The following is a 25,117-nucleotide window of genomic DNA, read 5'->3' on the forward strand; positions in this document are numbered from 1 at the left end:
GGGATGCTTCATCAAACTAGTTGTGTCGATACTGCTCAACAGAATGGTAGGGTTGAACGTAAGCACCGTCATATTCTCAATGTAGCACGTGCTCTTCGGTTTCAGGCCCGTTTACCTAAGTCATTTTGGGGGGAATGTGTGATGACTGCTGCTCACCTTATAAATTTGACTCCTACTCCTCTTCTAAATGGCAAAAGTCCTTTTGAATGTCTTTATGGTGTTGTTCCGCCTTATACGGATATTCGTGTTTTTGGGTGTTTAGCTTACGCTAATAATAGAAATCGCAAAGATAAGTTTGATTCAAAAGCAAGACGGTGTATTTTTGTTGGTTATCCTTTTGGCAAAAAGGGGTGGCGGTTGTTTGACTTAGACACCTCTGATTTCTTTATTAGTCGTGATGTGCAATTTTTTGAAGATTCTTTTCCTTATTCTGATTCTATGACTGATGTTGCTCATGCTCAATGGAATGCATACTTAACCCAATCCTTAGTTTGGGATGACATGGTCGATGTAATTGAGGTGTTTGATGTTGCTCCTACTCCTTCTGCCACGTCCGCTATCCCAAGCACTCCTCCTCGTGCTAGTGGGCAGTGTATGTCTGATATACCGTCGCCTTCTTCTGTTCGTATTGGAACCATCGAGTGTGATACTTCTGCTGCTCCGCCCCCTAATCTGCTGGGTCGTGGCCACAGTGTTAAAACTTCTTCAGTCAAGCTCCGCGATTATGTTACTAATACGGCTCTTGTTCAAGACCATATAGACCCCCCCCCCACTTCGACTGCACTTCCGGTTTCTTCATCTCGTTTGTCTGGTAAGCCTTTTGACATAGCTTGTTGTGTTAATTACGATAATTTTTCTGCCACACATCGCTGTTTTCTTGCAGCTATTACTAAGGGGGTCGAGCCTAAGAGTTATCGGGAAGTTGTTCTAGATCCTGGTTGGTGTCAAGCTATGCAAGCAGAAATTAGCGCTCTTGAGCGCAATGGGATATGGACCTTAGAAGATTTACCTGTTGGTAAGCGTGCTATTAGTAGTGGTTGGGTCTATAAAATTAAATATGCTAGTGATGGTACTGTGGAACGACTTAAGGGTCGTTTGGTTGTTCATGGGAATCGCCAAGTGGCTGGCATTGACTATAATGAAACTTTTGCTCTTGTTGCTAAAATGGGTACTGTTCGTCTTTGTTAGCTGTTGCTGCCGCGCAATTGGCAATTGCACCAAATGGATGTTCATAATGCTTTTCTTCACGGGGATTTGGACGAAGAGGTTTATATGACTCTTCCTCCTGGTTATAAATGTTCTTCTCCTACCAAGGTTTGCCGATTGCGTAAGTCTCTGTATGGTTTAAAACAGGCTCCTCGACAATGGTTTGCTAAATTGTCTACTGCTTTGCTTGCCTATGGTTTTCAGCGTTCATATGCTGATTATTCTTTGTTTTGTTATACTAAGGGCACGGTTTCTCTTCATGTTTTGGTGTATGTGGATGATCTTATTATTGCTGGTTCTTCTCCTGATGTTGTGTCCCGCTTTAAACAGTACCTTAGTTCTCAGTTTCATATGAAAGATCTTGGTGTCCTTAAGTATTTCCTTGGTATTGAGGTGGCTCGGAGTTCCGAAGGTATTTTTCTATCTCAACGCAAGTATGCGTTGGACGTTTTGAGTGAGTCTGGTATGTTGGGCTGTAAGCCTATTGACACCCCGATGGAGCAAAATCACCGCTTGGCTTTGGTTCATGATGCGCCCATGTCTGATCCAGATCGTCTATTCAGTTATGCGGTTCATACTCTTGCTCAATTTTTAAGTGCTCCTATGGTTCCTCACTGGGAAGCTGCTATTCGTGTTCTCCGTTATCTTAAAGGGAGCCCAGGGCAAGGTATTCTTCTTCGTTCTAGCAATGATTTGTGTCTTTCAGCCTATTGTGATAGTGACTGGGCTGCTTGTCCTAAAACACGACGATCGTTGTCTGGTTATCTTGTTTTTCTTGGTTGTTCGTTGGTCTCTTGGAAAACCAAGAAACAACCAACGGTATCTCGTTCTTCTGCTGAGGCGGAATATCGTTCTATGGCTGTTACTACCTGTGAGCTGAAGTGGTTAAAATCCTTGTTATCTTCTCTTGGTGTACTTCATTCTCGCCCCATGCGTTTATTCTGTGACAGTCAATCGGCATTGCATATCGCAAAAAATCCCGTGTTTCATGATCGTACGAAGCATATTGAGGTTGACTGTCATTTTGTTCGCGATGAGTTGTTAGCTAACAATTTATCTACTTGTTATGTGCCTACTGGTTACCAGTTAGCTGATATTCTTACGAAAGCTCTTGGGCGTCCTCAGTTCAGTTTTCTTCTCCGCAAGTTGGGCAATTCGTGATCTTCATGCTCCAACTTGAGGGGGGGTATTAAGGAAATATTGTGATATATTTTCCTATATTTGTTATTATCTTTTAGGAATATCTTGTATATCTTTTATAACGTGATTTTAGGAAGTTGGGTGTTTTAGGGTTCTTGTTAGCCTTGTATATATATGGCTGTACATTCTGTTTTACTAATATACAAAAATATATTCTCCTAAAACACAACTAGCTTTCTGGTTCTTAACAATACTCTACTTCGACTTTTACACTATTCACAACCTTTACTTTGACATACTTTTTTGCTTAAGTATAAAAGCATATGCTTTGTTTCACGGCATGCGCACGACCTACAACAGAGGAATCAGACAAGCTACTTTTAAATCAGACTGTGCCGAGCTAGTCCGGGCAATAAATAGTCAACAACATCCTTTCGAGATAACCACCATCATTCATGATATTAATACCCTTAGAGATAAGTTCGACAAATGTGAAATCGAAAAGGTGAATAGAATAGATGTAGAACCAGCAATTGCTCTAGCCCAAGCAGCTAGACAAGGTAACCTAAGAATGTAGTTTGTTCGGTTTGTTTGTTCTTGTCGCCAAAAAAAAAAAAAAAAAAAACATAATATTGTTAAAATTTGCTCAAGATATATTTTTTTGAATATTAATTATTTTTTTTATTAATAGAATTAGACGTATTCATGTCAAAGGTATGCATTGTTAAGTTTCCAAGTTAAAAAAGAGTATCTATTGAAAACAAAAGGAGTATATAATATCAACTCGAATCCCATTCCTATTGCCACCTCATCAAACTATGATACAAAGTTAAACATGCAACACAGAAGATCAAGCAAGCAAACAAATTCTGAAATAATTAGTAGACGTTGCTCGTGTTTGCATCTCCCCAGCTCGCCCCACTTCCCTTAAAACCCCACTGCCTTACGACTATTTCCTCGTTCCCCATTCCAGTAGGGAACTAGGGAGGGATTAGGGAAGATGTGTTCAACTATTTTGGCAACTGAATAACATATCCAAAACAGGCAAAAAAATTTGGAACAGACACGATTCTAAATTATTATGCTAAGAAACAGAATTAATAACAAAACGTCAATCCCAACCGTTCTCCAATGATTGCAAAAGAATGCAAGCCTTACAAGACAAGCTCTTATTACTAAACTAGTAGTAGTATAATGAGGAAAAAAATGGTGAATAACATGCATACCGGAAAAATTGGATCACTCCCTTCTCAAACCATAATAAAACTACAACTATGGTACAAAATTAACAAGGACGACGACTTTCACAACAACAAACAGCTCATGAACCAACCCGTGGCAGATGTTCCCTTCAAGGAAACCCGAAAAATTCAACTTTGGGGAAACGCGACAAAGCAGCCAGGATGAAAGAACAAGTTTCACCAAAAAGACTCTAAATTTGTGAGTTCTATTTATCGGCAAGGGAGATAAGCTGATCTACAACAGCTGGTTCTGCTAGAGTGCTAATGTCTCCGAGCTCATCTAGTTGCCTTGAAGCAATTTTTCTCAAAATCCTCCTCATTATCTTTCCGCTCCTTGTTTTAGGGAGCCCAGGTGCCCAGTGAATTTTGTCAGGAGCTGCAAACGCTCCAATCTGAAATTATGGGAAGTATGTAATATGATTATTAATTTATGATTAAAGAATACATGTACCGGTAAAATTTGGGGAAGACAAAAGTGGCACCAAAATTCAGAACTTTGGACGCAAAACATACAACTAGTACAACATTAACATCTTAAACATTAATCCAAACAAAAAAAGCCATGATCTCTCAATTATATTACTCCATATGCAAATATTTAAGTCCTGATCTCAAAAGAAATCCAAACTAACCTGAGTGCGGACAGTCACGACAAGACTTTTACGAAGTTCTTCACTATAAGGAACACCCTCAACCAAGGTAACAAATGCATAAATGCCCTGCCCTTTGACCTGAACGAGAGCAAGAAAATTTTGTAAAGATATAAAGAGGCAGCATCCCATTTCTTGTAAACCATAGCGAGTACAAAACACCGTGCTCTTCAAAGTAAGATGAGAAACCCCAAAATACCTCATGCTCAACACCAACAACAGCAGCCTCAGCACATTGTGGATGAGAAACTAGGGCAGATTCAACTTCAGCTGTGCCAATACGGTGGCCACTACATGCAAACAAAGAAATATCCGTGAAAACCCCGAGTCATATTATATGCAATATAATGCTGAGCAATGTACGATGTGACTTCAAGACATACCTGACATTGATGACATCATCTACTCTTCCAGTGAGCCAATAATAACCATCTTTATCCCTGATACACACAATTTATTGACTTTAACGAATAGAAATCATCACACCGATGTGAATTGTCATATAATCATAATGCAATAGTCTCATGATAATAATATTGAGTACCTGCTACATCCATCACCGGTAAAATAATAACCGGGGAAGGGCTTGAAATATGTGGTCTCATATCTTTCGTGATCACCGAATAAAGTACGGAAAGCTGAAGGCCATGATTGCTTTATACACAAGTATCCGCTACACTCACCCTCTATCTCATTGCCCTTCTCATCTACAATGACAGGCTGGAAAGTATAATGATGCAACTATGAGAATCCTCTAAAAGTCATGTGAATGATGATGAGGGTGAGAAATGAACAGAAAACCAAATATATGGAATTTGTAGACATAACCTGAACTCCGAAGAAAGGAAAAGTAGCAGAACCTGGCTTCTGGCCCCATGCACCAGGCAAAGGAGTTATCTGCCAGACATCAACATGGAAAATCAATTACACTCTTTAACAAGTCATTAACTAAAGGAAAATTCCGGTCTCCTGAGTCCTGTCACACTGTCTGACAGAAACATATGGTTACACCAGGTATAAGTCACAAAGATACATTGAAAATTAAGAAAAAGAAAATATTACCTTATGATAATGCCTGACAAAAAAAGGATTATATATTGTGTATTTTGCTTAACATTTAACGTTGTTCATATATTAATAATTGGTCTGACCCAAGAATTTGTAAAGGAGAAAAGACTGCTTTACTCACCATGAAGCCACCAGTTTCAGTCTGCCACCAAGTGTCAGATATAGGGCACCTTGATTCTCCAACCACATTGAAGAACCACCTGGAATGAAGCACACTTAAAGTTAATATCAGTGACCCTAATCTTCATCATAAACTGTCAAACAAGTAGAAAGAGCAAGATTTGGTGAACCTCCATGCGCTAGGATTAATTGGTTCACCCACACTTCCTAGAACCCTCAAGGATTTGCGTGAGTACCGAGTAACATGCTGCATTATAGACATCAAAACAATATAAGCACCTTGTAAACAAGTTTTATGCCCCTAACTTAATATCGCTCCACTACATGCATACAAAAAAAGAGACTCATACTGCAGCAAGTTCTATTATCTCTAACTGCGAAAAGGAGGACCAGATATATAGCTCTGGCAGTGGTTTCAGAGAAAAGCAGCAGAGACAATCAGCCGCTTGAATAGCTGCCAAAAACTGTCCAAAGTACTAAAAACAGGGAACCATGGAGACCGAAAGTGACAGGGTTACTTAGCACAGTACAGACTACAGGATGGACTCATAGTTTGATCTACAGTAGTATATCAGATAGATTTACCTCAGAGCCCTCGCGCATGAGAGATCTGACCAGTGTAGGGGCAGTGTAGAATATTGACACTTTGTACTTGTCAACAATGTCCCAACAGCGTCCAGCATCAGGGTAAGTTGGAGCCTATAAGACAATCAAGCATAGTTATGAATGATAAGAATTAAGATACTTCAGGTGGAGATAAGCAGATACTTGCAGTTCTCTGAACATGTTAAAAGCAGAGTTCAACAACAGTTATATGTTCCCAAAAAAAATAATCTAGGAAGACTGGAACGTGCATATATCCATCTTTAAGAACTCAATAGATTGGCAGGTAATTACCCCTTCAAAAACAAGACAAGAAGCTCCATTGAGTAAAGGACCATATGTGACATAACTGTGTCCAGTAATCCAACCACAATCAGCTGTGCACCTATATCACGCAAGCAGAAGTCAATTACAAATTCTATAAATGTAGTGATGATCTCACACGATCATAAGGATATGAAATAACAGTAAGAATTAAAATAGATATATACATAAAGATAGTGATGATAGTAACAATAAACACATGATTGCATGTTAATAAGAACTAAGAAGAGTCATCTATGTAACCTTACCAGTATATATCTGAGGGCTTATAGTCAAATGCATACTTAAATGTTGTTGCAGTGTATACCATGTATCCTCCGGTTGTATGCATGACACCCTAGAAATGATGGTGCATAGTAAGATTTCATGAATTATACTTCAATTTTGATCAACTAAAAATAATCAAAGAATAGACCATTGATTCTAAAACAATGATAAACCTTGATACCTTGGGTTTTCCTGTGCTTCCACTTGTATAAAGCAGGAATAGAGGATCCTCTGCATCAACCCACACAGCATCACAAGTACTTGGATACTTTGGGACAACATCCTAAAGGATGAAAAGAAAATTTATCCTTCTCAGAATGATTGTCTCAAGCTTACAAAATAACCAGAAATGAGATATAACATGGAAAATAAATCGACACTTGTCCATTTATTTCATAGATATAACATCACGAGAAGAAGCATACCAACCTGCCACCAAATATCTCTTCCTTCCGTCCACTTGGTGTTTTCTCTCTTCAATGCTGTCTGGTTTGCGTATGTCAGGCATACATCTATTCAAATGATGAAAAGTTACTAAAATTTCTTGTGCAAAATCAGGAAAGATTAAAGATGATGAACAAATGAAGCTAGCACCACAAAACCATAGCTCAGAAATATACTAGTTTGAGCTGAAAATAACAACTGAAATATTGTTGATCAGGAAAGCTTAACCATTAGTCAAGGTGGTTCCTTGATGAGAGCTTCGTTAAGATAGGAGAAAGATTAAGCGACAATAATCAATCGTTAGTTCGTTACATTTTTAGCAGATATTATTTCAGCTTAAGTAATGGAAATGCCACATAACCAAAGATCCAAAGTTATGAGAAATAACTATATAAGAAAAGAAGGTTCAATAAATTGGTCATACACATTTTGTCCTTTCTTTTCATTCAATCACATCACCACCCTGAAATACATTTATTGATTCTCATAAAGTCAGATCATATTCTGTGGACCAGTAATGGTCTGCTGCACATATTTCCAGCTGTGTAATTGCCTACCAAACACGATCTTATGATTAAAAGGCAAAACTGGGTTCACTTAAGGTTGAACGAATATCTACGTACTGAGCTCTTGCACTACTCTTGCAATAAAATGTAACCAGAGAAACGATAACAAACGAATCCTGGAGCAATTTTAGTTCCCATACAAAGACTGAAGTATGCTCTTCTAATCTTCAGATAAAATGAGGTACAAAATATATAGAATAGGATAGTTTGGGCATCCAAATGATCCTAAATTTACATTCTGCAAATAATATGCAACAAAAAAGTACCATAAGTATTTAAATTTCAAGGATGAGATTGTCGAAGGACAAAGCTTAAAGTAGGACAGCAGTATTAGAAGAAAGTTAGCCAAGTCCATACCTACAGAGACGCCATTGTTTGTTGATTCAACAAGAGCAGCATCCACTATGTCTTTAAGTCCAATAACCTTTGCTCCTCTTTTGACAGCATTGCAAGTAAGGACAATCTTTGGCTTGCAATCTACAATCCTTTGGGCAAGTGATTCAGCGGAGAAACCAGCAAAGACAACCTAAAGAAATGCCACCATATAAATAAATTTTTTTAAACATATATGATGGCAACCACAAGCATCTTATTACTTTAGATTTGAGAGTTTCAAAACATATTGAATCTGTTCAACAGAAGCAGAATAGACAAAGAAGATATGAGCAGTACCGAGTGAACAGCACCAATTCGAGCACACGCAAGCATTGCAATCGGCAGTTCCATAAGCATAGGTAGATAGATAATAACGGCATCACCCTTCTTAACACCAACATCTTTCAAGTAATTTGCAAGCTGTTGACCACAACCAAATAAATTCCAACACAACATAACAATTTAGCATAACTTTCCTATCTAGCTCGAATCAAACAAGATCAAAACTAAAAGAAAGAGACAACTTCCACAAATTACCTGGCAAACTTTCTCCAGGAGCTGACTGTAAGTCAAACTATCATCACAGCCAAGATCATTCCCTTCCCAATATAATGCAACTTTATCACCATTACCGATCTCAACATTTCTGTCCAAGCAATTGTAGCAAATGTTTGTGATCCCACCTTTGAACCACTGCCCACATCACAATATTTCCCAAAAAGATGAGAACTGAATCACATCCCTTTTCTTTTTCTTAATTTGACTTCAAAATTTCATTTTCTTTTTCCAATGAATTGATCAAGTATGATTCTTTAAAAACAATTAATCACCCACCTCAATATTAACAGTTCCCTTTCTCACATCCAGATTCTCTGAGCAAACTTTATCTCCCCATTTTTGTTTCCAGTAAAATTCTGAAGCAATATCTCCCCAAAACCCTGCTGGATCCTCTACTGACCTCTTATACATCTCCAAATACTTCCAATCCAAAACAAACAAAAAAAAAAACATCATCAAATTCCAACAATAGCAATAATAATGCCTTAATCCCACGATGATTCAGGGTCGGCTAACATGAACCGTCATAAGAAATCGTTTCCATCACAAATAAAATCCAACAAAACAACATAAGTGACCAAAAATAATAATTATTATTTCCTATATTTAGCAAATCAAACATATACCCACAAAAAATAAAACAACCCAAAAAGAAGAGGAATTGAAATTACCTCAGCAGGGGATGAAACATGGGCATTGCTGGAGAAATCATCACTGGGAAAAACTAAGTCGTTTTCTTCAGAAGCAAGAGTTTCCCCAAGAATAACAGCATTCAAACGAGGAATTTTTCCGGCGCCAGAATTCAAAGTTGGCAAAGATTGAATATGTCGGAGATGATTTTCCGTCGTTAAATTCCCCATTTTCCGGCGACCCTTTTCGAAGAATCGGCAATAAATAGTACCCAGATCGCGAAAGTGATGATTCTTTGTGATTTTGTGTCTGGGTTGTTGGGTACTAATACTAGTATTACTGCTATATAATAAAGTACGACTAATACAGTGAGGAGAGGAGAGAGATTGCATCATTTTCTCGAGAAGGGTGCGTTGGTGTGAGTAGTGAGAGAGAAACTGTTTGACTAATTATTTTATCTTTTTTATTACATTTATTGTTCTGATTTTGGGATCTGAAGGTGTGATATGATAAGCATATAATATTATTTTTGGCACATTTTATATGGGCTAAATGATAAGAAGTGCAGATCTCATGAGGTTAATTTATTAGTGTTTGACAAGTGGGATTGGTTTGGAATTTTTATAATAGTATACTGTATAATAAGCCTGAAATTCTAGTGAATGATTAAGATGAATTTTTCAAAGTTTGTAAAGTAAGCAATAATAGGATAATTAAACATGTAGCCCACACATGTAGAATGATTAAATGGGCTATGAAAAGTGCAAAAAGAGAGATGGTTGACTATGGAGGGAACTTGAATGAAAAATGGCTTAAATAGGTAGAAAGTTGATAAAAATGGAAGGCAAGTGCATGCAATATTGCAATGGCGGTAGATTTTGTTGTCTTGAGTCTAAAAATAAGGGGAAAAAATGGTGGAGTGAAGTTTGGCATTGGCAGCCAATGCAAACGGTATCATGTATGGTTTATGAGGCGAGAGATCAACATGGGGAACAAATGAAGAAGGGAACAAATTTGGTTGGTTTACATCAATTTAAGTTGGATATTTGGACCCCATGCACGGATAGAGTAAGTTTGGGGTGGTCCTTCCTTTGTTATCTCTCTTTAAATTCTAGATTTAGAAACTTATAATAGTTATTTGTTTGATAGGAGGTAATGATATTGGTAATGAGTTAATATGTACTACTTCCATTTTATGAATTTCCTACTCATTCACTGTATAAACTAGTTTTAGGATTCGTGCATAATGCACGGATGTATTTATTACTTTATAACATAATTAAATTAAGTCACATAATCACAATGAATTAAATTACACAAATTCATATAATTTAAATGTAAGAGTGGTAAAGAGCACGAAGTACAAATAAAAGCTTATAAATCAATCTCTATGTTTGCAAACACTACCTTGTTAACTATATTTGTTGTGCTTGTATGCACACCGTGTTCTTTATCAAACGGAAGGATCTTGAAAAACCTTTTTTGCTCGTAACTCTTAGAACAATAACATAAAATTGACTATGGCTGAAAACAGGTCTCGGGAGATACATGCCTACGTAAGACAGAGATTGTCCTTGACTTTCATTTATAGTCATCGCAAAACAAACCACTAAAGGAAATTGGCGTCTCTAAAATCTGATAGAAAATTTGGCCGAGTCAGACAGAGTGAGTGTCATTCTTGGAATAAATACTTTTTCTCCGACATTGCTTCCAGAAATAACAGTAGCTTCAATAACACAATTGCATAAATGTTTAACGACTAACCTCGTGTCATTATATAATCCAGATGTTTGATCAATATTCCTTAGAAGCATAACTGGCGCACCAACCTTTAATCATATGCTATGATTCGGGAGACCAGAGCATCTTATTGTATTGAGGAATTCAGTGGAGTATATTCCAGGTACTCCAAAGTTACCCTCTTATTTGCTTATAGCATCGGAACTCAAATACACTTTGTCTTCTCCATGAATGGTAGATAGAACATGATCATTGACTATCTCCACTATCTCATTTGTTGGCGCCAAAATAGCTCTGTCCTTGAAGTATTTAGCTTCCCAAATATGGTCATGTAGGCTTAGATAAGTGTTATCAACAATTGCTGAAATTGGATCGACCCCTGGATCTATAAGGATATATTTTGCAACCTCAATTACGGCTTCACCATCATTAGGACCTCCAGCCTTTTCGTCTCCTACGCTTAATATCCACTCTGAAAATTCTCGCAGTTCATTAACAAAATATTTCGAAGAACCTGCAGATTGTAGTCTCATATTACGAGTAAGTGTTAGGATCTTACGTGAATCCCACAAATAAGACAAATTAATGATAGCGAACACAATATCTTGCCTCGTTCCCTTTGGTACAACTAGTAATATCTGCCTGAGATCACCACTGAATACCATAACATTGCCTCCAAAAGGTCGATGCAAATTATCCCTTTCAAGAGACCTCATTATATCCCTCAAACTTCTATCAAGTGCTTCAAAACAATACTTATGCATCATGGGCGCTTCATCCCATATAATAAGTTTTGTCGTCATAAGAAGATCAGCCAAATCCGATCCTTGGCGAATGCCGGTATATGTAGAATTCTCAGTTATATTCAAAGGGATATCGAATCTCGAATGCTCCGTTCTTCCTCGTGGAAGGAGAAGAGAAGCAGAACCACTCGAAGCTACATGCAATATAATTTCGCCCATCTTCCTCATTGCACCACATAATGTCTTCCAGACATATGTTTTTCCGGTCCCTGCGTAGCCATAAATGAAAGAGACACCTCCTTCTTGACTCGACATAGCATTCATTACTTACCGATAAATCATGGATTGTTCATCAATTAGACCTATATATAATTTGTCATGTTCCAAGGTCATTTCCTATATGTCGTGAGAAAGCTCATCTGCTATGAGCTTGTTTTGTCCTTCAAACATGATTAGTTCATCTGGAAAAGGCATCTCACTAAATCTACACAAGCTGCTACCATTAGTTTGGAGCATGGTTTCAACCTCATCCAATGCAAAAGCTTCAGTTTGATCGTGTGTTAACTGTAGATCTATGAAAACATAAATTCAAATTATACAACAGTAACTTATATTAAGTATGCACATTGATTTAGACTATCACAATAACTATTAAATAACGTGTTCGTAGGAAGAGGAGGCTTCTTTGGAAGCTCAGGCCAAGTCCTTTAAAAACTTCAGTGCACAGATCCATGATTCTTTGAGCTCTTATGATCGGAAGCTGAAGTCTCTTTCTCAGGAAAGGCAATCTCTACAAAATTACTTGGCTGAGATTAACAAAGAGGAGATCAATATCATTAATGAGAAGTCTTCACTGCAAAGATCCATTGATATTGAGAAGGGAAAGCTAGACTAAGGGCGCACCAAACTTGCTAATTTGAGGCAAAAGACGTTCAAAGAAATGGTTGTACAACAAAGCTTGTTTCTCCAAAAGAAGATACTCTGTAACGCTTGGTCAGCTATTAAGAACCTTAGTTCAGCTGTTAGACAATGTTGGAACGTTTAAGATGTATAACATTATCTTTTAATGTTCTAATCTCAGTAATCCCTAGATGTTTGAAACAATTCTGCATGTTTTTGTTGAAACACAGGATCATATTGTTCCCATATATATGGATGATATTTCTTTAAAAATTTGTCATTAAGACCCTATCTTTTATGTTGTCATCTATATCTTTTAATAGATATGCATTTCTAGACACTTTCTTATGAATGATAAAGGGACCTTGCCACTTAGGTGACAATTTCCCTAGTTGGGGATCTTTGTAAGCTACTTCTGGCAAAAACATTTTCCAGACTTTATCATTCTCCTGGAAGTCTTTAGACACTACTTTTTTGTTGTAGGCCCTAGAAACCTTTTCTTTTTGAATTCTCATTTTAGCCAAAGCTTCTTCCTTAGCTTCTAGAGCATCCATGCCTTCAATATTCATTGCCTATGAATAGTCATCTCCTGATAATCCCATTTGTTAGGCTACCCTAGATGACCTTATATTCACTTTACCAGGGATTACTGGAGTGTGTCCATAAACTAAGTCAAAAGGAATAAATCATGTTGCTTCCCTTTTAGATGTCATGTAAGCCTATAGAGCATATAGCAACAATTCATCCCATTTTCTTGGATTATTATCGATCATCTTTGAGATCCCTTTCACTATGATCTTATTGGTAGCCTCAGCTTGACCATTTGCTTGAGCATAGTAAGGTGTTGAATGCAACTTAGTAATCAGTGGCGGAGCCACTAAGTCACAAGGGGTTGCAGATGCTACCCCTGTTTTCTTAAAAACAAATTGAGTTTTGTTTAAAAACACAGATAGAGCAAGAGCAAAGAAAAATAAATTTTGTTGTTTCTTCAATTCTCCAAAGTAATAAAATCTTCTTCTTTCCTTCTTCCAGAATTCATTTCATTGTTTTCTTCGCCAAAATTATAATTGTGAATTTAAAGATTTGTGAATAGTAATTAGTGAGATCTAAACTTTGGGTTTTTTTAATATTTTTGTGGACTAATAGACAAATCGTAATGTTGTGAATTGTGAAAGTAAATGTGTAAGATTGTTGATTCTTTTGACAAATTGCAATAGCATATCTGGTCACCATAGTTGAAGTAATGAAAGTGGAGAAGATGGTGTACAGTCAACGCTACAATAATAAAAGGCAGTGAGAGGTGGGAGTTAACGCCAAAGGAAGGATCTAAAAAGAAAGACTTGTGTGGAGTAATTAAACTAAATGATAAGACTTTTGGGAAGAAAATTAAATTAAGATGCCAAAAGTGGGGTGGTTATTGATCGAAGGAAATTTTGTGGAACTAAAAAAAACTAAGCTTAGATATCATTTTATATAATGTAAACTCCTCAATCTTAGAGTGTTGTATATTGATAATATATATAGGTTATATAAGTGTCGGTCCTATGTTAGGAAATCTGATAATATAAGAATAATATAACCTAATTATATACAATAATATATCACTAAATATGTGGATATACTCTCTCTATTAGTTAGTTTTCTAATGTTGAATTACAATGACAGCAACAAAATTCTAGTTGAAATTTACTAAAGAATTATTTTCATATATGTTATGTGTATAAGCAGTATATTTTAGCTTTATGATGAGATTACAAGAGAACTATTTTAGAATTAACAAAAAATGAAGGTGAATATAATTTTAATCAAAATTTTCTTCAACCTCAATTGAACCAACAAACGTTTTTCTCCGTCAAGTAGTATTCTTCCTCAAAATCAAGGAGGTGAATTAGAATTAGAATTTGAATTTTATAACTTTCCAAATGCAATATAATTTATGAAGATTTTTTTCTTATGTTTGATACATAGTTATCGATATTACGCTACCCCTCATTTCAAATCCTAGATCAGCCCCTGTTAGTAATCCCAAATTGATTAAGATAGTCCAACAAGTCAGGTACTGTGGCTTGATCAAAAGTTTTAGTTTTAGGAATCCCAAATCTTGTAGAGATTTTTTCTTCCAAGAAATTTGTTACAACCTGAGTATTAATCTTATTGAAAGCCTGAGCCTCCACCCATTTGGTGAACGAAGAAATCAGTCGCCACTAGGATGTATGAATGCTTCTTAGAGGATGCATAATTAATTTCTCCTATAGCATCTACTACCCATCCTCCGAAAGGCCAAGGTTTAAGAATGTACTTCAGTTATGAGGCTGGCGTCCTACTGATGGGTCCAAACTTTTGACATCTTTTGCAATCTTTTGCATAATCTATACAATCCTTTCTCATAATAGGCCAATAGAAACCATATTTATGCAACAACCATCTCATTTTTAAGCCGTTTTATGAGCATCAGATAGTCCTTGATGGATTTCTGCCATGAGAGTTAAAGCCTCTCCAACATCCACACATTTCAAAAGTAATCCTTCTGGATCTTTTGTGTGCAATTCACCCGAAGGGCATCGGAAGAGCTATCAAAATTATGTCATCAACATATAAAAAAATGTAGGCCATATTAGAGCCATGTCTGTAGATAAACAATGAGTGATCAGAATTACTATAGGTGAAACCAATGGTAGCCACATAATCCGCATACCGTTGATACCAAACCCTTGGGGCTTGTTTAGGACCATAACATGATTTCTTCAATAAACAAACCTGATTAGGATGAGTAGGTGGTTGGTAAGGCATATAAGCAAAAGGTGTAGAAGGGTTCCCAGCCATAGATGGTTAAGAGGCACATATACATGAGGTGAATTGTTGTTGTTTGCAACAAAAGCACCTTGCCTTTGTCCTCCATGTGATGGTCCAGATTGGTGTGTGTTATCACCAAAGTGTCCATCACCCATGGAAAATGAAGGTTGGTGATGTCTTCATGCCTGGTGCCAGCCTGGCTCCACGCCCACTGTCATTCCATCACTTCTCCAAAAGTTTCCATGATTAATCTTTCCAAGGCTCAAGGGCATTACCCTTGTTTGACGCTCATAAAAGGAAGTTTGTGGATCATTTGAGACCAATGGATCTCTATTTTCAGAAAAGGAAAAATGTATCCTTGGTGGGTGACCTACTGGAAGATCTGGCGTTATGCCACTATCTCCTTGTGTTCCATTTAGTGGGACTTCTTCTAAAGCCTTAAGCAACTTCTCGTTTAACTGATAGTGTTTTTCAACTAGTGGTTCTAAGCGAGTAACTATGTCAGTAGCGGGAGATGTCAACATTGTCGTGAAAGTTGCACTCATAGTATCATTAATATCTACAAGTATTAGATCATTTTGCCTAGAGTTGATATCTCTATTCTCCTCACTTATCCTTTGGAGGATATCAGTGAAGACTCTGGCTGACTCATGGGATGAAGTTCTGTAGTTAGAATCAAATTGTTGTCTTTGACTCTCTCTGGCTTCCAATAATAATTGATTTACTATTTCTGTGAATTTGCTATACAATTGATGTACAAATCCATGACCATTACTACTTGGAGATAGAACCTCCCTTTGGGGAGTTTCTCCATTTGACTCTTCCAGGACATGATGAATTGGTTCACCTCTAGCAACTTCCATGTTCTTTCGAGAACGTGTATCTGGCAGTTATGAAAATAACAATAGCTGTTATAAACAGTTGAATTGTATAAGTTATGAAGAAGAAATTTCACAATTTGATTATGAATCTTTCTCCTCCCACTGTGGTCGCCAAAAAACTTGTTTATGCAAAATCAGTTGGTTGACTTTGCATACGAGTCAATGCACATCCAATAGTTTGGTATGAATGCCACATGCGTTTTAGTTACTCGGGGTTAATGGCTTTGATTTGATAAAACCTTGCTAACGTACTTTGTTGTAATCTAATTGGTTAAACTACAACGCCCATAAATTCAAGTGAAAAGCATTAAATAGAACAAGATGCAATAATTTATCTATTAATTAGAGCCAGATATTCCCATTCACATCACAAACTTTAGAATAAGTTTTACAACGACACATATGAGAATAATCCCGGTTGGACAACTAAAGGGAAAACACAAAGATTATTACCTCCATGAATTCCTGCTTACTAGAGAATGAACAAACTCATCACTAGTACATGCTCTAAGTCTAAAAACTAACCTATAACCCTAGAAAGGGGTTGGCTAGGCTAAGGCGAGGCTACGCTAGAAAGTAATTTGCAAGTTGTCGTGTGTTGTGTTTTTTGGCTTTGGCTTGATCATCTCCCTGGTATTTATACACCAATATGCTACATAACTTCCATGCATCTTTGGAGGAAAATGATTTCAATCATCTTTGATTCAAATCATAACTGCTTTCTGGCGCTAAAGTACACATGTTCCTGCTTACATAGATTGTCCCATGATCATCTTGTTAACAACTCATACCCTTGTCTTTGCTTGACTTTCATCTCTCAAAAACCTTAATTAATCCTTGACTTCTGTTGACTTTCTTTCATGGACTTCACAATATGATTGGGCCTTTATATTAAAATAAATATTAAACCTTTTGAGGCCTAATACGATGTACCTTAATAAATGTTTATTTAGCATTTAAAAATGATAATAACAATATTTATACCATTAGTATGGTTTGATTATTTTATGACGGTATTGTTCGGGTATGGAATAAGTGGTAGGGTGTGAACCGATATGTCCTTCGTATGTAAGCCGGTTTGTTTATCTGCAAAAAAAAAAATGTAACCTAACCTTGGGGGTTGATCCGAGGAACACCCCTCTGATGCCTAAGTCAGTAATGGGTAAACCGGTAGCTCTCAAGTAGAGTATGATTGTGTTTGTGAATGTACCTTGTGACTCAGATCAACGGGGTATTTATAGGAGCCGGTAAGAGTCATTGTTCAAGTAGGACTCTGCTCCTATTGGTTGGACGTAGGTATATTTCTTTGGGATATACTATTATCCAATATTGATGTTTATCTTTAGGCCCGTAGGCGCATTTAGATAGAAACTGGATCAAGCCCAGGCCCATGGATAATGGCCAAGGGAGGGATACCGTCTTGGTATCCTAATGAAACCAGTATGACAAAGTCAACGGTTCTATAGTAAGTGTATTGACCATGACGATACATATCGGTCTAGGTGGACCGGTATGAAACTTAGTCAGCCCCCATACAACTAGCCCCCAAGCCGGTATGTCTGGCGAAGACGTATCCTGCTTAGTAAATGTTAAATCGTCATGGGAATGGCTGACATGAAATAGCGTGGGAAGGTTAATCGTTGCCTGGGAATTCCAATCGTCGCCTCGATGTGCGTGACTGCTGTTAGAGCTCATTATGAGAAATTGGTTCACAGCTGCTTCTGTGCTTCATAACACGTGGCATGATCAAGGACGGGAAGACGAAGAGTCTCATAAATACGCGTGAGTTTTTCTATAAATACGCTTTGGATGACCTCCGCTCCTCACTTCTCATCATCTTTCATTTGCTCTGATTCTCATAACAGACTTTCTCTGTCTAAGATGACCCTCTGCATCTTGACGGTTTTGATCGGATCTTTTCTTTCTGCTTTCACGTACACTTGGATATCGGTTTATTCCTTCTTCAACTTCCTACTTCTAGGTATTTCCACAAATCCTTCCCTATCTTTCATACCGTCTTTTATTGTCAATATGTCTTCCAATTCTGATTCACAAAACATATCTCGAAGCCCTTCTGTTATAACCGATAGCGATTTTAACTCCGATAGCACTTCCTTTAGCTTTGTTGGTCATGTTAATTCACCGGTAGAGGACAATGCCAAGGAACTTAGGACAAAAAGCCAAAATGATTGTAGCACCTCTGGTAGGCATAACGACGAACTGTCATTGCAAGCCTCTCCCTTAGGAGCAGGAGTGGCGCTTGGAAACTCCTTAGGGGTGCCGGTCTATGGTCAGTATGGGATCATGATAGGCCTTGCCGAGCGTCCCCCCAGTTATTCCCCCTGGGCGAAGCTTCGTCGTCCAGGTTGATAGGAATGGACGGAGATGAGGCCGTAGATGGACCATCCCGGCGTCCTGATGAGGTTTCGTCGGTTGACTCAGACAACGCTGACAATGTAGTTCGAGCCTTAGAGTCGGACAGAGAGTCAACTACTCTAGAGGCCGAAGAAGATGAGGAGCCTCCAGAAGTGATTCCCGAGGAGGAGGATGAAGTGGGGCTAGCCGATTTATATATGCAGCCTAGTGAGGCCGGTAGCGTCGGGTTTGTACAAGTTGATTACGCCTGGGCAGCTATTTGTCTCGAGAACAAGTTTCTCGTAAAGGGGCCGCAATACTTTGTTTTTCCTGATGACTTCAAACTGGTGCTTCCGACTTCGGGGAGTCGTGTGATGGAGTAACCTGCCGGTCATGTAGCTATCTATGCCCATATGCTAGACTTTGGACTCCGCTTTCCCCTGGACCTGTTTTTTGTCAAGGTCTTTCAAGCATGGAACATCTGCCTGGCCCAGCTGACGCCGTTAGGCTGGCGGAATTTGATGGCTTATGCTTGGGCTGTCCGTTATAAAGGATTTCCGGAAACCCTTAACCTTTTCCGTAAGCTACACTGGATCAAAGAGGATGACTCTCCTAAGGAAAAAGGGGCCGGGAAGAGAAGGAGATCCCGATCTGTTGAGATTGAAGGCCGAGGTGGCTGGATGTCATTGTATACGAAGGCGGGCAAGTTGACGGTCGATTTACGTAGACCGGAACAATCGACCCCTCAGCAATATGCCTCCTAAGCCAGCCCGTCGATTTACTTCCATTCCTGCCAGCGTTGGGGGTCGAAGTAGGCAAGGGCGTGGAGCCGGTAGGGACTCTAGCCAGGCTAAAGATGAGAGGGACGTCATGCCCCTAGCTCAGCGGAAGTTCGTCCTCTTGCCTCAGAAGAGGAAGGCTGAGACTTTAGGCGCTAAAGAGCCGCTGGAGGCCGGGGAGGCCAAGAAGGTGTTGGCCAAGGCCGTCCTGCTATTGCTGCGGATCCGGACCAGCCGAGTCTCATGAAGGGCCGGGTCGCCGAGGTCGGCACTTCGTCTTTACGGCCCAAGATTTATAAGCAGCTCACGCTGCCTGAGATGGTGCCAGGGTAGGAGCCTTTTACTAAGCCTAGAGGTGATCATGGGCCGGGCCGCGGCAAAAAAAATTTGCCCATTGACCGGGCCGGGCCTAAATTCGGGCCAAATTTTTGTGTCCAAAGCCCGCTAATTCGGGCCTAAATTAGCGGGCTTTTGCGGGCCAAAACGGGCCGGGCCAAAAAATAGACTAAAAAGTTATTTTTGGCTTGTCCAAAGCCCGCCAAAAGCAAAAAAAAATATGACCGGACCGGGCCGGGCTGGGCCCGGGCCGCGGGCCGAAAAATTCTGCCCAAAACCCGGCCAAAAAGCGGGTCGGGCCGGGCCGGGCTTGCGGGCCGGGCCAAAATGATCACCTCTAGCTAAGCCGCGGAAGGCCGATTTTCTGGAGCCTTCCCGGCTTGAGCTCTCGGAGGTGTTGAAGAAATGTTGGTGTCCCTCTCCGGTAAAGGACGACGAGGTTTTTCAACCTAAGCTCATCGTTGTAGACGACGAGTCGCTGCTGCTGGACCGTCCTCTAGAGGGTGGGAACCTGGCTATCGTATTTTGAAGGCTATGCAGCTGAAATACGATATGCCGATGGATGAGGTTCAGGCGCTTGTCGCTGTTCATGCGCATAATTTGTCCTTGGTAAGTAGTATTTTTATTATTATATTTTTTAATGTAGAAGTCTGTTGTCAGCGTGTTCTCTATTTCAACCCCCTTATTTTACAATGCCTTTTTCAGTCAGCCCAGTCTGGCAAGGAATTGTGCGACCTCTACCGCTATTTCCAGACTTCTTATTTCAGGGAGGTAGAGGACCACAAGAAGCTGAAAGGCCAAATGGCCGTGAAGGAGCAAGAGCTGAAGGCGGCCCTGGACGATAAGAAGGCAGCCAAGGAGGTCGAGCAGAAAGTTGATGATGCCCTAACAAAGGCGGTTCTTGACCACTCCTTGGTTTTGGCAAATAAAGACAACGAGATTCGTATCCTCCGGGAGGAACTTGCCGATGTCAAGGTCCGTCAGGACAACGTAGTGGGCGAATACTGGAAGTCCATGGACTTCGTTTCTCGCCTTGCCAACTGGTATAACGGCGGTTGGGCGGCTACTATGAGGTACGCCAGGCATGCCATCCGAACTTGGATTGGTCCCAAGTGGAAGAAGGTAATGGTCGTCGGGATTATGAAATCCCATTTGAGGACAAGGTCTTGGACGTTGGGGTTACTGAGGCTGACATTCCCAATGCCGACCCCCGCTGCGAGTTCGACGATGATCAGGGTCAGGATTTCGGTGACAACGCCACTACTACTGGAGATCCCAATGATCCTCTGGTCATCGTCGACGGTCCTGAAGGAGAAGGGTCTAAGCAATAGGATTTAGCTTTCTGCTTATCTTTCTTTGCGGTCTTGCCGCCTGTGGTAAGTCGTTATAGTCTTAGGGTTGTAATCCTTTTTTTTTTTGTTATTCAATGAATATATTTTCCTTTTTCCAACTTTAGTCTCGTCTCAGTATTATGATTTCATTGCTTTGTCGTTTGTTTGCATATTGACACCTGTTGGAGTAGTTGCTTAATCCGGCATATCCATATTGATCCTTGACCGGTCAACCACTTGTTATGCATCTTAATTAACTCAGCAGATCCATTAAGGTCGTTGACCGGTTACTTTAGATGCTCATTCACTTAATCTGACAGATCCAGCGAGATCGTTGATCGGTTAGGAATAGTTTATTTAACCGATTGATCCGGCAGATTCACTAGGGTCATTAACCGGTAATTTTGAATGTGTATTCACTTAATTCGGCAGATCCACGAAGGTCATTGACCGGTTAGGAAAGTGTTATAATAATTAATTTGGCAGATCCACGGAGGTCATTGATCGTTTAGGCACTTTAATTAACTCAGTAGATCCACGAAGGTTATTGACTGGTTAGGAAAATGTTATTTAAAGAATTAATCCGGCAGATCCACGAGGGTCATTGACCGGTTAGGCACTTTAATTAACTCAGCAGATCCACGAAGGTCATTAACTGGTTAGTTTTGCATGTTTAGAGAACTTAACGTTTGTAGAAGATGCTCATTTTATTGAATAAAATGACTCTTCCCGCCTTTTCAGGATTTATTGCCTATAGCAATGGTAAAGAATGTATCTATTGGCTACAATGCCCGATGCTAGATAATTAAGAACTATTGGCAACGATCCCTATTGCTACTAGATCGCTATCTATACATAATACTTCTTCAGAACGCTAGCATTCCAACTGTTCTTTAGCAATTTTCTGGATATGTCTTCCAGCCCGTAGGCTCCTGGGACGATCTCTTCGTTAATGAGGTATGGTCCTTCCCAATTGGCCGTGAGCTTATCGTCTATGTGTGCCTTGCCGGTCGCTGCAATGCACCTGAGTACCAGATCTCCTTTCATAATTGGCCGGCTTTGCACTCGCTTGTTATAGGCTTTGCTGATCCGGTCATTATATGCTGCCGACTTGAGTTCAGCGGCGAACCGAACTTCTGTTAGGAGGTCCATATCTTCTTTGTGAAGCTTGTCATTTAGCTCTAGGTCATAGTTTAGAATTCGCCAGTTGGGTAGACCTACTTTGACTGGTAATACCGCTTCTGCTCCAAAAGCCAGCCTGAAGGGAGTTTCGCCGGTAGCTTCCTTTTCAGTGGTTCTGTTCCACCATAGTACAACCGGAACCATGTCTGCCCAGGCGCCTTTCAGCTCATCCAGCCTCTTCTTCAAAGCGTTCAAGATCTGTTTATTGGCGGCCTCTGCCTGTCCATTGCTCTGAGGGTGGCACACTGACGAGTATGCGAACTTGATGTTGTACGGGCTGAGGAAGTTCTTGATGGGGCCGCAATCGAATTGGACGTCGTGGTCCATGACAATTCCCATAGGAATGCCAAACCTGATGATGACATTCTGCCAGATGAACTTCTTTACTTGGTTGGCCGTTATCTTTGCGGTTGGCTTCGCCTCAATCCATTTTGTGAAGTAATCAATACCCACAATTAGGAATTTTCTTCCCCCCGATGTCGGTGTGAAAGGTCCTATAATGTCCATCCCCCACTGATCAAAAAGGATTGGGTTGAGGATTGGCTGCATATCGTTTGCCGGTTGGTTAATTATCGGTGCGAACCTTTGGCACTTGTTGCACTTTTTGACATAGGCATGTGCGTCTGCCATCATGGTTGGCCGGTAAAAACCTGCTCTTAGCGCTTTAACGCCAATGTTTTTCCGCCGATATGGTTCCCACAAACTCCCTCATGGATTTCTTCCATTATTTTTGTGGCCTCGTGGGCCGTTACACACCTTAGGAGCGGAAGTGAGAAACCTTTCTTGTACAACTGACTTTGGAAGATGCAGTATCAAGGCGAGTCTTTTTTAAGCTTCTTGGCCGCCATCTTATCTTCTGGGAGGGCGTCTTTCAATTTGTATGCTAAGATGTCATCGTACCATTCCGCGCCTAACTGGTGGTGTTTACGGTTGCTGAGGAGGTGTCCACACTCCGTTCCGTTAGCGTCTCTACCCTTATGCTCCGCTTTTTATTGCTTGTACTAGAGCTGGCCAACTTGGACAGGACGTCAGCCGCCATGTTTTCAGTTCTCGGTACCAGCATTACCTCGAAGCTCTACAATCCGGCCGTCAGGATCTTTACTTTACTCAGGTACTTTTTCATGACGGGCTCTCATGCTTCGTATGTGCCTTCTATCTGACTTGATACCAATTGGGAATCGGTTATCACCAAACTCCTTCTGGCACCAGTCGCAATGCTCACACTTATTCAGGCTAGGGCTGATTCGTACTCTGCCTCATTATTGGAGGCTTTGAAACTGAATCTGACGGCATATTCTAAGATCTCCCCCTCTGGAGACGTCATCATGACTCCGGCACCTGCCCCTATTTGCGCGGCTGAACCGTCCACTACTATCGGCCAGACGCCGGCAGGTTACGACGTTTCTGCGTATGTCGTCTCGACTATGAAGTCCGCCAATGCTTGGGCTTTGATAGCCGTGCGAGGCCTGTATTCTATGTCGAGTTCCGAGAGCTCTATTGCCCACTTGAGTAACATGCCGGTCGTTTCGAGCTTATGGAGAGCCTTCTCCAGGGGCTGGTTGGTGAGTAGCTGGACGGTATGCGAGTCCAAGTATGGCCTCAGTTTTCTTGCTGCAATGAGCACGTCATATGCCATCTTCTCCAGTAGCTCGTATCTCTGTTCTGCTCTAGCCAGGACATGGCTTATGATATATATGGGGCTTTGCTGCCCCTCTCTTTCTATCAATAGTACTGCCGCTACAGTCTTCTCAGATACAGAGACGTATAGTTGCAGTTTGTCTCCAAGCTCCGGCCGGGTTATTGTTGGCAATTTCTTGAACTGCTCTTTGACCTTCTTGAAAGCTTGCCGCTGCTCATCCCCCCATTCGAATTTCTTATTTCCCCTCAGGACTTTGAAGAATGGTAGGGCTTTTTCTACGGACTTCGAGACGAACCTGGTTAGTGCCGCCATTCTTATCCTGTCAACTTCTGGATATCCTGGATGCTCTTCGGCTCCGGGAGGTCGCTGATGGCCTTAATCATATCGGGGTTCGCATCAATCCCTCTGACCCCAAATAAGCATTTATTGGGATTCAGCTTCATTTGGTGTTACCGGGGAGCGGCATATGTTTCCCCTAGATCGACGACATGGCCCTCCTCCGTAAGGCTTTTCACGATGCTATCATCGACTTATACTTCCACATTCCCGCATTTTTGGTGCTCGAAGATCTTGTCCACCAGCTTTTGATATGTAGCGTCGGCATTCTTGAGACCGAAAGGCCTAGCTTTGTAGGCATATACCCTTGCGTCTGTGACGAAGGCCGCTTTGCTTCTATCAGACTCTAGCAGGCTGACTGATGCTAACCGGAGAAGGCATCCATGAAGCTCAGCAGAGCGTGGCCGCTAGTGGAGTCTACCAATTGATCGATCCTGGGCAAAGGATAACAGTCTTTGGGGCAAGCTGTATTGAGGTCGGTGAAGTCTACGCACATCCGCCATGACCCATTGGCCTTCTTGACCATTACCACTTTAGCAAACCATTCCGGGTAATCACAGGGTTCGATGAAATCTGCCGCTAGCAGTTTATCAACCTCTTCCTTGATGGTCGCATTCTTTTCTGAAGATAAGTTCCTCTTCTTTTGTTTAACCGGTCTGACGTCCTCTTTGACATTCAGCCTGTGGACCATAAATGCTGGGTCAATTTCCGGCATCTCGTCTGCAAAGAAGGCAAAGGTGTCGGCATGGCCTCGTAAGAGGTGTATCAGGTTGATCTTGACCTCAGCTGCCAAGTCTGCCCCTATCTTCATTGTTCTTTCCGGCCTTTCCAGCTCAAGGCTTACTTCTTCTGTCTCACCTTTCGGGCTAGGTCGCGGCAGGTCTGCCGGCCTTCCCTCGAAGTTCTCCAT

At 40.5% G+C, this 25,117-nt stretch overlaps 2 protein-coding genes across 2 annotated transcripts; both read right to left on the bottom strand.

Moving 5' to 3' along the window:
- Positions 1-3,399: 3,399 nt before the first annotated feature.
- LOC104897088 (acetyl-coenzyme A synthetase, chloroplastic/glyoxysomal) lies at positions 3,400-10,110 on the bottom strand. The gene is made up of 18 exons (XM_010683909.4): positions 9,234-10,110; positions 8,839-8,982; positions 8,542-8,697; positions 8,302-8,424; positions 7,987-8,155; positions 7,049-7,131; positions 6,801-6,902; positions 6,601-6,689; positions 6,323-6,413; positions 6,011-6,124; positions 5,596-5,672; positions 5,427-5,505; positions 5,066-5,134; positions 4,782-4,957; positions 4,621-4,677; positions 4,437-4,527; positions 4,220-4,318; positions 3,400-3,979 (listed from the first exon to the last, which is right to left on the bottom strand). The coding sequence occupies exons 1-18, from the start codon at positions 9,585-9,587 to the stop codon at positions 3,794-3,796; spliced, it is 2,259 nt and encodes a 752-aa protein (XP_010682211.2). The 5' UTR covers positions 9,588-10,110; the 3' UTR covers positions 3,400-3,793.
- A 1,004-nt stretch (positions 10,111-11,114) lies between these two features.
- On the bottom strand, positions 11,115-11,999 carry LOC104897122 (ATP-dependent DNA helicase RRM3-like). The gene has a single exon (XM_048646782.1). The coding sequence runs from the start codon at positions 11,997-11,999 to the stop codon at positions 11,115-11,117; it is 885 nt and encodes a 294-aa protein (XP_048502739.1).
- Between the last annotated feature and the right edge of the window lie 13,118 nt (positions 12,000-25,117).

This window comes from Beta vulgaris, chromosome 6, assembly GCF_026745355.1.
Source record: "Beta vulgaris subsp. vulgaris cultivar EL10 chromosome 6, EL10.2, whole genome shotgun sequence".
NCBI lineage: Eukaryota > Viridiplantae > Streptophyta > Magnoliopsida > Caryophyllales > Amaranthaceae > Beta > Beta vulgaris.

Excerpts from the sequence above, each read along its gene's own strand:
- LOC104897088 (XM_010683909.4), bottom strand. The coding sequence starts at position 9,587 with ATGATGCAATCTCTCTCCTCTCCTCACTGTATTAGTCGTACTTTATTA. Across the intron at positions 8,983-9,233 it reads ATGTTTCATCCCCTGCTGAG|TATTTGGAGATGTATAAGAG; the intron begins GTAATTTCAATT and ends TTGGATTGGAAG. Across the intron at positions 6,125-6,322 it reads CTTGTCTTGTTTTTGAAGGG|GCTCCAACTTACCCTGATGC; the intron begins GTAATTACCTGC and ends ATTGTCTTATAG.
- LOC104897122 (XM_048646782.1), bottom strand. The coding sequence starts at position 11,999 with ATGAATGCTATGTCGAGTCAAGAAGGAGGTGTCTCTTTCATTTATGGC.